Source organism: Brassica napus, chromosome C4 (genome assembly GCF_020379485.1).
Source record: "Brassica napus cultivar Da-Ae chromosome C4, Da-Ae, whole genome shotgun sequence".
Taxonomy (NCBI): Eukaryota; Viridiplantae; Streptophyta; class Magnoliopsida; order Brassicales; family Brassicaceae; genus Brassica; species Brassica napus.
In genome coordinates, this window is record NC_063447.1 from 7,373,004 (window position 1) to 7,388,636 (window position 15,633).

The window sequence follows — 15,633 nt, forward strand, 5'->3', positions numbered from 1 at the left end:
AGTTCAACAGCTCTGAAGTCCAATAAAGACCATATGTCCTCTCCCCCGCACTCAATCCAAATAGTCCGCAGAGGTCTGTGAAAGATACCTCATAGTATACTTTCTGCACTACGAATGCCAGAAAACCTTCCTGATGGCTATCATCGGGACGGGTGACGTATGCGGATGCTATGAACTGGCGTACCAACTCCGGATAAGTGGGTTCCTTGAGGTTGCATAGTTGGCCTAGACCCATGTTCTGGAACAGCCCTTCAATGTCTGCTTTGATTCCCAATATTGTCATCGTCTCAGGACATGCTAGTTGTGTAGCCGGGACGGCTACCTTCTTCATGTTGTTGTAGTGGGTGGTATCAGACTTATCCCACTTCTTTGGCCTTTGCTTCTCCAGCTGTGACGAACCCGCTTCTTGTGTGTTTTTCTTTGCTGATGTTTTCGTGCGCTTCATTCTCTACAAAATATAATCATTGCTCTCAACATGGCCTTTGTTCTATAACGCATCGATCGATGCATTTTTAAAAAAACATACAAGATTTTCCGAGGAAATTCCGAGGAACAATTCAGATTGTCGATAGATCGATGGGTTACTCTCATCGATCGATCACAATCTTACGGCCCGGTCCATCCTAGTAATCGATCGATGCATTTTTGTTCTATAATGCATCGATCGATGCATTTTTAAAAAAATATACAAGATTTTCCGAGGAAATTCCGAGGAACAATTCAGATTGTCGATAGATCGATGGGATACTCTCATCGATCGATCACAATCTTACGGCCCGGTCCATCCTAGTAATCGATCGATGCGTTTTTGTTCTATAACGCATCGATCGATGCATTTTTAAAAAAACATACAAGATTTTCCGAGGAAATTCCGAGGAACAATTCAGATTGTCGATAGATCGATGGGTTACTCTCATCGATCGATCACAATCTTACGGCCCGGTCCATCCTAGTAATCGATCGATGCGTTTTTGTTCTATAACGCATCGATCGATGCATTTTAAAAAAAACATACAAGATTTTCCGAGGAAATTCCGAGGAACAATTCAGATTGTCGATAGATCGATGGGATACTCTCATCGATCGATCACAATCTTACGGCCCGGGCCATCTTAGTAATCGATCGATTTGTTTTTGTTCAAAAACGCATCGATCGATGCGTTTTTTAAAAAAAAATTACGTTTTGAAACCCCAAACACTAGTTCGTCGGAATTTCCTCGGAATATTCCGAGGAAATTTCGAGGAAGAAGAGGGTTTCCTCGGAGTTCCCTCGGAATAATCTGAGGAAATTCCGAGGAAATAGGGTTTTTAAACCGAAAACAACGTTTTGCCGTTTGAATAACACCTATATAACCCTTATTAAGTGTCTTACGTTCATTATGAAGTCAAAAATTTGTTCCTTACCGTATAATTAACACTTTTCCGATTGTATGAACGAAATCTCGCAACATAAGAGAAACACTTATACCTTTTAATGAACGGTAAAGGGAATACTTTCAATTAGTTTTGAAATTTGTTATTTCATGGTTTATGCTCATGTATACAAAGAATCCTCAATGGTATGCATTACAATTGTATAAGAAATGAAATACGGCAAAAAAAATGATGTTTTGAAACCCCAAACACTAGTTCCTCGGTATTTCCTCGGAATATTCCGAGGAAATTCCGACGGATATTTTACTATCTGTCGGAATTTCCTCGGAATATTTTCATTTTACCGGGCAAATATTTCGCGAAAATTGAAATTAGAATTCCGACGGAATTCCGACGGATAATGTCCGTCGGACCCTAGGTTTTATAACCACGAGCCCCTTCTTCTTCCCCATTTCTCTCTTCTTCCTCTGCGCGACTCCTCTCTTTCTCTCCGGCGATCTCCCCCTGAAATCCGACGATATCTCCGGCGATCTCCCTCTTCTCTTACACAAATCATGTAAGGACCCTATCCCACTCTCTTAGGTTCTATTTGTTAGGTTTTTGTGTAGTTTTGATAGATTTTTGTTAGGGTGATTGGTTAGGATTGTGATTTGGTTGTATAATAGGTTTAGAATTGTGATTTGGTTGAATAATTTGTTTTGTTGAATTGATTTAGAATTTTTCTATAATTTTTTTAGTTTTTGTATTTATAAAATCGATTTTTGTATATAAAATCGATTTTTGTATTTTACAAAATGATTTTTGTATATAAAATCGATTTTTTGGATTTTACAAAAAAAAATTTCTATATAAATTCGATTTTTTGGATTTTACAAAACATTTTAAATATCTATAAAACTTTTTTTGTGATTAAATACTATTATTTGGGATTTAAAAATATTTTTCATATATATATATTATTAAAACTATTTTTTTGTAATTATTAAACAATTTTTATTTATTAAAACTATTTTTTGTTTATTAGAACTATTTTTATATATTTATTAAAAAAAATTAATATATATAAATCTTTTTCTGTGATTAAATTATTTGGGATTTTTTTTTAATAAAAAAAATTAATTTATATATTTCTGTATTTATTAAATATATTTTTTTAATTTACAGGTCTCATGATGATCAGACCCGGCCTCGACAGCGTCGTGGTCGTGGTGGTACGGGGAGCCAGTCTCGGGATTCCAGCCATTTTCAGGATTCCCCTTCGCCCCACAGCTCCAACCATACATCTCCCTCTGCTGCACCCGCTCATGCTCCTCTCGCTCCCGCTGCTGCATCCGCTCCTGTTCCTCCGGGTCCTCCGGGAGTGATGAGGGTTGCGGAGGTTGTTCAACAGCCCGGTCGTGACCATCTTCCGTATCTCACTCCGTATCCACATGGACGGGGTCAAACATGGTAATTAAACATTTTTTTTCTTTAAATTTGGATTCATTATTAACCGTTTGTTCTTTTAATAAGGTTCAACCGATCCGGGAACGGGATCAGCGCATGGATCAACCGTATGATGTACTCGGCCCTCGACAGTGGACATCCGACTTTCACTCAGTTCCCAACCGACAAGCAGGTTATGTGGTTTGTCAGTTTGCGGTAAGTATTCTAATTTTTTACTTATATTTTTAATCTTTAATATAAATTTTCTACTAATTGTGTTTTTTTTCAGCAAGAGTTCAACTGGAATTCCGATGAGACGCTCTTTATCTATCACCACTTCGTCCATAAAGTAATGGACAACTATGGGAAGCAGATCCACGAGTGGAAGAAGAAGTGGGAAATCAATAAGGTTCGATTTAATTTATTAAACAATTTTTTAATTTATTAAACTATTTTTTAATTTATTAAACTTTTTCTTTTTTTTTAATTAAAAGGTCCCAAAGTCGATGAACGACACGGTCTGGAAGGAGTTGTGTGCGCATTGGGATAAGGAGGAGACGAAAGAAACTTCTTCCACCAACTCCACCAACCGCAGGAGCGACCGTAAAGGGAAGGGCATCTACAAGCATAACTTGGGTGCTCAATCTATTGCCACTCTCGGAGATCGCATGGTAAGTTCAACCGCTTTTTCTTCAATTATTTGAGTTTCAGAATTTAAATTTATTGTGCATTTCTTCTAATTTCTAATGTTTCTTTAATTTTATGTTTTTTTTCAAGGCGGAAGAAAATGATGGCGAGCCGGTCGATGATCTCGCCCTAATGAGGAGGGCGTATACCAACAAGAAGACCGGCCAGATTGATGACGGTCTTGTGAGGGACGTGGTCGACCTGGTCCAAACTCAGGTGGTAGACGAAGTGTCTCAGCTTCAAACCGAGGATGACGCTTCGACGGCTTCGACCAACTTGTCCCGGTTTCGAATCAACGAAATCGTTGAATCCGTAAGTTCTTTTTTTTTTAAAGTTCAATTCATTTATTTCTTGGTTTAAATTTCTAAATTTGGCTTTTTTCTATTCAGTCGGTTCCAAAGAAGAAGGGACGTTTGTTCGGTTTGGGTCGTCGCACCCGGTCGGTTCCTCCTTCTTCTGCACCACCGCCCTTTGTTGATCCAGAAGTACTTACGGCTCAGTTGAAGGACAAAGATGATCGAATATCTTTGTTGGAGACCCAGATGGCGGCTCAGAGGAGGCTGAACCAGCAAATGATGGAGATGATGCAGAGGATGTACCCGAACGAGGTGTTCCCGGACGTGCCAGACCCGTAGTTTTTTTTTTCCCCAATCTCGGAATGTTTTATTTTTATTTGTGAAACTTTGAATATTAATTAATATGATTTCAATTTTACTTTTAATTTCATATTTTCGAATTTAAATTTCAGAAATTTTATTTTTTCAAAAAAATTAATATTTTTTACATTCCGAGGAAATTAATTATATTTTTCACTAGATCGATCGATGCGTTTTTGAACAAAAACGCATCGATCGATCCGTTTTTTTTTTTTAAATATAGCGAGGGACATTTCCCTCGGAATTTTCCGAGGGACAACTCCCTCGGAAAATTCCGAGGAACGGATCCCTCGGAATATACCGAGGGAACAGTTCCTCGGAATAAACCGAGGAAAAAGTCCGTCGGTATACTCCTATCGATCGATGTATATATGTCCAAACACGCATCGATCGATGAACTTCCGAGGAATTATCCCGACGAATTTCTACCTCGGTATATTCCGAGGACTTTTCCGACAAACAAGGGATCCTCGGAATTTCCTCGGAATTCCGTCGGAAAATTCCGAGGGATTTCAGAGGAAAAAAGAAATTCCGAGGAATTATTTCCGACGACGTGTTTCGTCGGAATTTCGTCGGAATAACGATATTCCGACGAAATTCCGACGATTTTTTCCCTCAGAATCCTTGATGTTTTCTTGTAGTGATGTATCATACTGCACAATATGATAGTAGAAAATGAACGCAATGAATACACTCAGTGTGATATATCAGAGTTTGAAGAAAGAGACTCGAGTAGAAGTTTAGAGGTGGATATGTCATATACTCGCAAGCCTTCAAATCTCCGTACTATGCTTGAAATACGTAGTCAAGTTCGTGACCCACATACACATAAACAATTGAAATATAATTTCATTCAAAATATTTGGAACAAGTTTGGTAATGATGGAAATGTTTAATTGTTGTATGTTTACATTTTGTCATTCAATAAATAAAAATTTTAAATTTTATTGTTTTACAAATTTATTAATTTTTTCCTAAGGATTCCATAACGGATAACACCATTGGAGCAACATTTGTGATTAGAGTCCTTAACTATTCAAAAAATAATAATAATAATAATAATTAACTATTGTTAAGGATTCCAATGGTGGGTAAGAGCACCCACAATGGTGTTACCCAAAGAGGAGTTCTTAGAAAAAGTGTATTTTGATTTTTTAAGTATTATTATTATTTTTTTCAGATAAAAATAATATATATCAACCAATCGCGGGTCGCCAATCGTGGGGACCCGCAAATAGTATAAGGATTCATTAAGAAAGAGTCCTTATTTAAGAATTTTAAAGATTGAATCATTGGTTTTTGGTGAGATCCAATGATTATTTAATTATTTTTTTCCTAAGTACTCCTGCTTAAGTACTCTAGTTGCGGATGCTCTAACACTGCTCTAATACACTTAGGGTTTTGTGGTTTTTTCTTGTCTCAGAGATTGATCTGGAGATGTCTTCCCCGACCAAGCCAGAGCCGACGTGTCTGATCATGTCACTCCCAGACGAAGTTGTAGTTGACATCATAGCGCGTGTCTCCACACGCTTTCATCCGTCCATCTCTGCCGTCTGCAGGCGTTTCAGATCACTTGTTGCGTCGCCTGAACTTTACAAGGCGAGAAGATCCTTGTTGGGCTGCAATGAACATCGCCTATATGTTATTCTCCAGAGCTTCGGTGAGAATTCCGAACCCCGTGTATATAATCTCCGCCGAAAACCCGACGGGGGTCGCCGCTTGGTCCTTATCTCGTCGCTTCCTGCTATGCCTCATGAAGCAAGCTATGTAGCGGTGGGTTCAAGGATACATGTGTTTGGTGGGTTTAGGCTTTATGACCGCAAAGAACCGCGTGCGTTAACCATAGACTGCAGATATCACACGATGCAGCCATTACCAACCATGCCTAAACGCATGATTGGCACTCCTCTCTCTCACGTGATGGAAGGGAAGATCTACGTGTTTGGATATACTAATTATTACAACAAGGTCACGGCTGTGTTCAATACGTTGACACAAACGTGGGAGCCTGAGATGACAAAGCCACGCATCGAACTACGCCATGTGTTGAATGGACCGGATGGTTATGTTAATAGCATTGTTTACGATGGTACCAAGGAAACTAAATGGGAAACGGAGTGGATGCTGAAGTTCAACAAGTGGAAGAGCGTGTGTGTCAGTGATGATGTGTTCTACTCCTATGATTGTCTTTACAACAAGTTAAAAGCCTATGACACAAAACTTAGGTGTTGGAGTGAGGTGAAAGGTGTTAAAACATTGTTGCCCGGTAAGCAAAGTTTAGTTTGGTGGTCACGCGTTGTGAATTACGGTGGGAACTTGATTTTCTTGTATCAGAAAAGGATTTGTAGAATAGAAGAGCTTTGGTGTGTGGAGATTGCATTGGAAAGACGTCAAGATGGTGAGATTTGGGGTAAAGTCGAGTGGTCCGATGTTGTAATTGTCGGTGATTTTTGCTTAATAGAATCTCTAGTTGCTACGTTTTGATGCATGTTCTCTAGATGCTATGTTTTGATGCATGAAGACTGCTTTTTTTTTTTTTTAGTTTGGGTATTTTAAAGTGTAATTCATGGAAGCATGATCTCATATATGTTTAGCCACACAATTTTAGTGTTGTAGTCCATATACGAGTAGTCCACGCCCAGTGTGGTTAACTTATTGTGTTTTGAAATTTCTTTTCATCACTTTTTGTATTTTATAAATGATATAATCATGCACTGATATGTTACGTTAGGTAAAATGTCATACAACTACAAAGGCGCTAGAAGAACCAGAGAAGCTTGTAATGGAACCAACTAGCGACTTAGAAGCTCCGTAATGTCTTAATCTATAAACTCCAGCCACCGCAGACTCCGGTATCCTCCACTCAACCGTTGCTTGGCTCTCAGGGCTAAGCTTCCCAGGTCTCGACCACTTAAACTTCACACTGAAGTCATCGTCGTCGTACACTGGTACCCACTTCTCTCCACGCAGCGTCTCCACAACAGCGAAAGAACCTTCCGTCATCAGGTCGTTTCTTGGACATCCCGACCAAAACGTGGCGTTGACTTGTTGGCCTCTCACGAACGTTGACTTGGGAGGCACGTCGGATTTAACATCACCAAAACTGACTCCTAAAGGAGTAGAGTCCACGACCACTGGGGAAAGCAAACTGATCTGGTTGTCTAGAAGGTCTGGTGGTTGGGGCCCACTTGGGAGTGTTTGACCGTTGACCAAAGCTGTGGCTAGTTTCTTGAACTCTTGGATATAAGCGGTGAGTGTGTGTGGGCCGTATAGCGTTGAAGCTCCCTCGTATCTTTGAACCTCGTACTCCTCGAAAGTTGCAATGTACTGAGAATACGTGTTGGTGAGACCAGCGATTACGACATGGAGGTTGTTGCCAAACTGTTTGCTGTCTAAAGAGATGAGAAATGACTTCACTGCATCACGGAGACGCCTTCCAGCCATTGTGGTGAACTCTATGTGATACAGTTATAAGCTTCGTTAAGGGGCTAAAGAAGGTTTATTATGCGCTAACAAAAGAGACATACCTCCGGGGACACTGAGGATGATTAGTTGACCAATGTGAAACATCTGAACCGGAAGAATAGAAGGCTGCATGGTTCAGGCAAGTGACAAACCATCAATAGTCTATAGTTTCAAACATGACCATCTAATAGCATGTGCAAATGGAACGGTCAATAGAGTCTGAATCTAAAAAAAAAAAAAATTAAGATTAATTTGAAGAATATATTGAAGATATATACATAAATTATAATATAAAACTTGAAATTTTTAAGTATACTACTAATATATAGTTAATATTTTTTGAACAGATTCTAGAAATAGTTTGAGACCCATGGTTTCAAATGCTTTATTACACAAACAGAGAATATAGCCACTCACCGCCCAGTCATATGGTGTCTTCATCTCACCAGTGTCAAGTAAAATAGGTTTTGGTTTCTGACATTGGATCTGGTCCGGACCAGGAGTTGTTAACACGTTCCTCACTAATCTCCAAAAGGCATTACCCTTTAAAGAAAAGAGATTTTTAGTTAGAGAAAGAAAGATTCAGAGTTAAGAAGCTTATTAGTTACCTTATCATCTCCTTGTTTGAAATCAAAAGCACCAGGACCATCAGTTGTTCCAGCAGCAAAACCAAACCCCATTGCAGCTGGACATGTCTTCACTGTCTCAGATCCACCACCAGCTTTAGGAACTGTGAATTCAAGGTTTGAGAAATCTACATAAGCATGTTGGTAACCAATCTTCCCCTCTAACTTCTCAGTAGCTTTGTTGAATAGTCCCACAGCCATTTTGAATTGCCTTTCTCCAATGATACGTGTACTCTCAAACTCATCAGGGTACCCGGGACCACGGCCATAGCACAGCTCGTTCTTTCCATTGCAAGTACTGTGATTGAAATCACAAGGCAGTCCAGTGTCTATGCAAAACGTACCAAGAACGTTTGGACTCACGTCACCACAGTTTGATTGACAGAAGGCAGAGACGAATGACGCCTTTCGTACTCGGACTTTAGCATCAAGAGAAGACTTAGCCACAGACTGTCCTCTAGATGATTTATAAGAAGCTGCAATATCCAAAAGTCTGCTGTCTGAAAAGAAAACAAAACCACAACATTCATCCTTATCAGTCTTGTCATAGAATTTCCACTAGGCCGGCGGCCCGGGCGTTTTAACCAAACCCAAACCGAAAAAACTGAAATCTAATCATACACGTTAAAAAAATATCCGAAGGGAGCCTAAGAATTAGCGACTTATGAGCATAGTACCGAAAATCCAGATTAAGCGACCCAAACGAAACACCAAACCCCATGCATAATTTCCACATTAGGTAAGTAACTCAAAGAAAGGATATGACTCACGGTTTTGGCTCAGATCAGAGACAATGGTTGATACTCGCCTAGGGATCTTCTGTCCACTCTGGAACCAGTCCTCCATGAAACGCGCTGCTGCGCCTTTGTTATCTCCACTAATCAAAGAGTTAGTCCTGCTCATGGAAGTACCATGAGTAGCAAACCAGTTAAAGCTTCCTATAGGTCCCAACTTTGAATCAACAAACTTGAGAAGCGTCATTTCTTTGTCGACATTATACTTATATTTACTCCTCTCAGCTGCAGGATTGTTCAGATAAGAACTAGGACTTCGGTTCACACCAGCATCCAAAAGATCTCCTAATTTTCACAAGAACACACACACAAAGTGGTTAAACTAAAGCAAGAACTTTTTCTGAAAGCACATTAAAGAAGCCAATGTTTAAAAAATCGCTAAGCTGTTTATATGGGATTATTGATTAGGTGGAACTGACTTTTTAAATGTCTAGATCGATTTTTTTTAATGTCAAGACTGTTTTAAAAAAAAAAAAAAAATCTACAAAAATCGTTTCGTTTTGTCAACTAGGCCAAAATGCTTCCATGACCGGGTTTTAGAACACTATACGACGAAAGAAAGTACCTTTGTTGATAAAAACAGAACCAGGACGTAGAGTTTGGTGAGCTTGCATGATGGCTTGTTCAATGCCATCAACAAGGACGTCAAAAGACTGACGAACGAATCCAAGTGACGTGACAATGTACGTGACATACTGAAGATACCCTCCTGGTCCAGCATGCGTGTGGATCCCACTTATTGCTACGTTCTTCTCTGTGTAAAGATCACCATATCTACAAAATGAAACAGAGCTTTAATATTATTACAACATTCTTGTAGATTAGTTCAAAATAACACTGACACTGTGCTTATTGGTCGTTACCTTGCCTTGAGTCGTTCAAGAACTTTGATAGTAACGATCTGAGAGGCCATACACGCGTCAAGATTCACAAACGCGACGCGATTCCCTTGAGGCTCAGCGACGATGAAGGCACGAGCTCGTAGGCGGAAATGAATCCCTGACGCGATTTGCTCGGAGTTCGCGTATCCCATCATGTTGACGTCAGCGGCTGGACCGGTGATGTCATAGCTTCCCACGCCGATTAAATACTCGGAAGACGAAAGAACCGCTCTAGTTAAGAGTAGAAGAAGAGAGAGGAGAAACTGAAACGGCATTGGAAGTGAGACAGCCATGGTTTAGAGAGTTGAGGAAGGAAGATGAAGGGGGATTAGTAATAGATCTTAAGAGGAGATATATATTTGATTCACACGAGAAGTGATATTAAGAGAATCCGCCATAAAAGATTGAAACTTCGCAAAAGCGTGAGTGGGAGAGAGAAGGTGAATAAAAATTTCAAATGTGGAAGCGAGTGGATGTCGGTAGTGAAACTACACACTCTGTCAAACCTTATTTATTTCTATTTATATTGAACTTTTTGTATTATGGTTTGATATTGTTTAATAGATCGTGTTTATGACTAATTATCTATGGTATGATGATTAGAAAGTCAGCTGACTGTTTCACATATCAAAACATTATTTTTTACGCGTTTAACGCATACATCCTCGAAATGAGGTTCTCGACAATAGATTAATCTTATTTTAATAAAATTTTGTTTTAATGTTATTTCAAATCAAGCCACTTAAAATCTGGCATATGTCTAGCGAGATTTGCCGTTTCTTGTTTTGTCCACTTTTACAATTATTTTAAAAAATTTATTCTCATAAATCTATTAAAATCTACTCCAATGGCCATGCTGTAATATGCATCCAAAATACATAACTATCACATTAAATTTTGTATTATGGGAAAGGAGATGAATATTAGAGGACTTCCAACAGCAGGATCAAAAGGAGTCTTTAGCATTTTCAAGAAAAGAAAAAATAATAAATTTAGGAAAGAGAAAGAGGAAAGGTTCTTAGTTAATATTTCATATGTTTCGTAATAGATGATGTTTTACAATATGTTTTTTTTTTCAAAATAGATGATGTTTTGATATTTTTATATTATTTTTAACTTTACTAAAAATTGTGTAACCAATCAGATTTTGCAGTCATTTTTATAATTGGTTGAATGATTTTTAAAATATATTTTTTAAGTTGCTTTTTAGAAGAAAATAATTTTTTTTTAATATTTGTGCATCAAAGAAAAATATTATGTATTGTGAAACAAAATGAGTATGTTTTAGAAAACTGCATATATACTTCTGGGACACATGTCACTCCTGAAGAGAAAACAAATGCTTTATCTAGTTTTAAAAACGTGAAACATAAATGAATAATTATAAAATTATTATATTTTCTTTTTTAGAAACTCTCGTGGTCTTAGACTATTGGAGCTGCTCTTACCGTAGAGGTCACAAATATTATTGGTTTCTATAAATTGTATGAGTTAAAGAATAACATTGTAACGGCCCGATCCCCCGGCGTCCGACCGGGGTTATCGAAAGGGCGTTATAGACACGTGTCTACTCATTTAGACAACCCTACGTGTCCCGTTACTGGTCCCAAGAGTCGACGGACGCATAACCTTCTTCGAAATACCGTCCCACCCACATTCATATACTTCTACTTATAGTCCTGCGCACAGGGAAATGGAAAGGGATGGATGAGCAACAAGTTACTTAGTGAAGCGACTCTAGACCAGCCTGCCCGCATGACACTCTATACTACTCTATGCGGGAATTAGGACTGATTAGCCACTACAATCAGTTAATGCAACTTGACATTTCATATCATCATTTCCAAGCATTCTCAATTCTATACATTTCTAACAACCTAGCGATCAACCAATACAATGATCTCACTCATTGCCACACACATCAAACTATAGACTTAACCGACTCAACATACAAGACTGACTCCACTCCGTTCATCCTAAATGTATTGACCTATAGCCGTTTACGAATGTCCCTACGCGTTCCGGCCTGCCCTGGAAGGGTGCCTCTTTCGAGCATCCGTCCCCCTCCAGCTCCTACATGGCTATCCGAGTTGCGGCACGTTGGCCCCTCTCGGCACTGTCCGCCACCCCGGTCGTAAATAGCCATAATTATGCCACGACTCGGCATTGACTCGATCTTATGGCGCCACTACACATTTCCCGTGGGTACCTCATGTTAGGCTACTGTCCCACGGTTCACTCCCGCGGGTACCTCTTGTTAGGCTACTGTCCCGCGGGTCACTCCCACGGGTACCTCATGTTAGGCTACTGTCCTGTGGGCTCCTGCGGGCACCTCATGTTAGGCTACTGTCCCGCAGGTTCACACATCCTAGACTTTAGACGCCCACCCGTTATCGGTGGTCCAAACAGGACATCAAACAAGTTCAATGACACGTTCACATTCTCAGTCTCAATCTCATTCTTATTCTCATTCACTTTCTCATTCTCTTTCACTCTTACTTTCACTTAGACTCTTACTCGTACACGACCACTAGACGCCACCCGTTATCAGTGTCTAACACAATACACATCGCACTCATGTTCTGCTTGCAAAATCATTAGCAATCCATGCTCATTTATCATCTTAGCATTCGCTTCTTTCTAGCATCCTAGCTTTAATCACAATCAACCTATGGGACTACCCATCCAATCACACAAGCATCACTCATCAACCAATCATCATCACAACAACATAAACCAGTTCATTAAGTCCCATTTAACAGTATGAGGGTTCTTATGCATCATGATCCATTCATCTATCATCCTAACAATAAACATGTTCTATCAACCTAGCTCTCAAACATGGACTACTCAATCCTAACTCCAACATAAAGGAGTATACAGAATCATGGGAGAAAGTTGGGTTCTAGACACTCCACCTTAGTCTAGATCTGGATCCGGATCTGGAAACAAGAGACAAGGGAGAGGAGATTGAGATCCGGTCACCACCACAACACCACACAGCCACCACCATCACCACACTCGGACGACCACCCCACCACCGCTTGGACGACCACCACCACCACCGGCGGCTCGGCTTGCTCTCGGGATGACTCGCGGCGAGGAGAGAGGGAGAGATCCAACATGGAGAGAAAGGAGAGAGAGAGGCGTGAGAGAAGAAGAGAGAAAAGGAAAATAAAAGAGAAAAGGAAAAGATAAGCTTGACGGCTAGGGTTTCTTAGTCTCTCTAAATCTCTGCAGAGCTTCGCTCAAGTTTCAGAATGAGACAAAAGAAGGGGCTGCAACCCTTTTTATATGAAAAGGTGAAGGGAACCCTAGGTTTTTGTCAAGTGGGCCGTAGAGAAGCCCATTCTTTTATGAAAATTATTGGGTTAGGAACCGGGCCGTTACAAACATGTTTTAGGCTTTTAGCTGTCGATATGCACGTAGGCCAGGGAATATGAGTTTTTACCCGCGGGGCCTGGCCCGTTTGATCCGTCGCGGGGCGGATACGGGTCGAACAATTTAGAAAAATCGATTTGCGGGTGTAGATGCGGGTTATGAGCATTTTATGCGGGGCGGCTGCGGATTGGTGGATTTTGAAACGCGGATATCCGCCAACCCGCAATTTCTCATTTTTACATTTTTTTTTAAAAAAAATATTTTTTTTTGTAAAAATGTATATTTTGTAATTTAAAAAATAATAATCAAAATATTTTAAAATATTTAAAATTTTAATTATAAATATATTATTTATATTATATTTTACAAAAATTAAATTAAATAAATATTTTTAAAAATAAAAATATAACCCGCGGATCCCGCGGGTTATCCGCAAAATTAAACGGGACAGGTGCGGGTACAAATTTATTTGTTCGCGGGCTGTGCGGATCGGATTTTTTGACAAAAAAAACTTTGTAACCCGCGGGTTGACGGATTTGACCCGCAACTCAGCCCTTAATGCACCTAGGCCTGGAAATATGAGTTTTTACCCGCGGAGCCTGGCCCGTTTGATCCACCGCAGGACGGGTGCAGGTCGAACAATTTATAAAAATCGATTTGCGGGTGTGGGCGCGGGTTATGAATGTGAATGTGTTAAATTATTTGCTTGTCTTCGTAAACTCTTAAAGACGTCGAGTTATTGACCATACATAAGTGGCAACTGCAATAATGATTTTCTGATCTTACACGCGCTTGCAAAATCAGAGGTGGGTGAAATCCTCAACCGTTTCACGGGGAAACGGCTTATTCATGCCCGCACTATGAAGCCAGGGAAAATATATACCCAAATAATAGTAACGTGTCAAAACATTCCTAAACTTAATAAAAATTTGAATTACATACCTAAACTCATAATAAATAGCTAAAACATGCCTATAGCAGGTTATATGATGATTTAAATTTTTTTGTAGTTTAGTCCCTACAATTCTATTTTTTGTTAATATGCCTTAAATAACTTAAATAATCAAATTTATCGTATTTATAATTTAATTTGAAAAATACAATTTTATTTTTTTACCAGATTTTAATTAAATTTAAATAATATATTTAATTATTTATCAGAAATTTAGATAATTATCATATATAATATATTAATTAATTTAGTTATCAAAGTATGTTATCTACCTTATTAAAACATGAGAATTAATTATAAATAATCTTACTCATATATAATATTTACAAGAAATACCTCTCAATTTATATTTATATAATTTTTTTTTTACAAATATAGTCATTCAAATTTTAATCAACATAACTAAAAATATTCTTTAGAAATTTGATTTTACAGTAGAGATCTTTAATAATATTACCCTTACTTAATAAAAAGAAAAAAATGGCTAGTTAACTAAAAATAGTTTCGAACGCAACATCTCAAAAAAACAAATATCGCACAAAACTACTAGACCATATTACATTATTTTTATTTTGCTACAAAACTAGTATATAATATTAATAATACACAAAAAGTTTACAAAACTATTTCCCGATTAATTCTCATATAATTACCAAATAATTGATTTGGCGCTATGTTAGGGTCAAGAGCACACATTATGCCTAGTGTAATTAACATTGGTTTTGATAACTACAAACAAAACTTACAAATTTTTAATTTTATTTATATTATATATATCACGCAAGCACATAATAAGATTTGCAACTAAAACAACCTAAGAAAATATAAAAAATATTTTATAAACTTTAAGAACTAGTGAGATTAAATTAGGCTTTAAATTATGATACTGTTTTTATGTTGTTTTCTATTTATTTAAATTTTTTGTATCAAATATTTCAATATGAAATAATAATAATAATATATTTATATTATTAAATCTATTTTATTTGATAAAAAATATTTCTATTTTATATATCACCATATATTAAAATTTATTTCTAATTTTAAAATTATAAATAAAACAAATTTGATGATTTTAATTATTTGTGGCATTTTACAAACAAATAAAATGACACAAACTAAAAGATAGTAATTTAAAAAAATAAATCAATATATTTTAAAATGGACTTACACGTGTCAGTTACGAGACATGTTTTAGCTATTTATTATGAGTTTAGGTATGCAATTCAAATTCTTATTTAGTTTAGGAATGTTTTAGCACATTAATATTGTTTGGGTATGTATTTTTTCTGTATTCATAGTTTGGCATGGATTCATAGTTTGGCATGAATAAGCCGTTTTCCCACCGTCTCACGCGGAAACAAACTTAATGACCCGATCTTATCCGGATCC

The 15,633-nt window shown here is 38.0% G+C and overlaps 2 protein-coding genes across 2 annotated transcripts; one reads left to right on the top strand and one right to left on the bottom strand.

Moving 5' to 3' along the window:
* Positions 1-4,710: 4,710 nt before the first annotated feature.
* LOC106370804 (F-box/kelch-repeat protein At4g38940) lies at positions 4,711-6,791 on the top strand. The gene has a single exon (XM_022713808.2). It carries the CDS (start codon positions 5,580-5,582, stop codon positions 6,624-6,626), a length of 1,047 nt encoding a protein of 348 aa, XP_022569529.2. The 5' UTR covers positions 4,711-5,579; the 3' UTR covers positions 6,627-6,791.
* A 50-nt stretch (positions 6,792-6,841) lies between these two features.
* LOC106372753 (neutral ceramidase 2-like) lies at positions 6,842-10,319 on the bottom strand. The gene is made up of 7 exons (XM_022713807.2): positions 9,891-10,319; positions 9,593-9,801; positions 9,004-9,312; positions 8,216-8,733; positions 8,025-8,150; positions 7,670-7,733; positions 6,842-7,597 (listed from the first exon to the last, which is right to left on the bottom strand). The coding sequence occupies exons 1-7, from the start codon at positions 10,199-10,201 to the stop codon at positions 6,882-6,884; spliced, it is 2,253 nt and encodes a 750-aa protein (XP_022569528.1). The 5' UTR covers positions 10,202-10,319; the 3' UTR covers positions 6,842-6,881.
* Between the last annotated feature and the right edge of the window lie 5,314 nt (positions 10,320-15,633).

What these genes read in the sequence shown, in the direction of transcription:
- LOC106370804 (XM_022713808.2), top strand. Translation starts at nt 5,580, where the DNA reads ATGTCTTCCCCGACCAAGCCAGAGCCGACGTGTCTGATCATGTCACTC.
- LOC106372753 (XM_022713807.2), bottom strand. Translation starts at nt 10,201, where the DNA reads ATGGCTGTCTCACTTCCAATGCCGTTTCAGTTTCTCCTCTCTCTTCTT. An exon ending in CTTGAACGACTCAAGGCAAG is followed by an intron (nt 9,802 to 9,890) that starts GTAACGACCAAT and finishes TTCATTTTGTAG; the next exon opens with ATATGGTGATCTTTACACAG. An exon ending in CTCTGATCTGAGCCAAAACC is followed by an intron (nt 8,734 to 9,003) that starts GTGAGTCATATC and finishes TTTTCTTTTCAG; the next exon opens with ACAGCAGACTTTTGGATATT.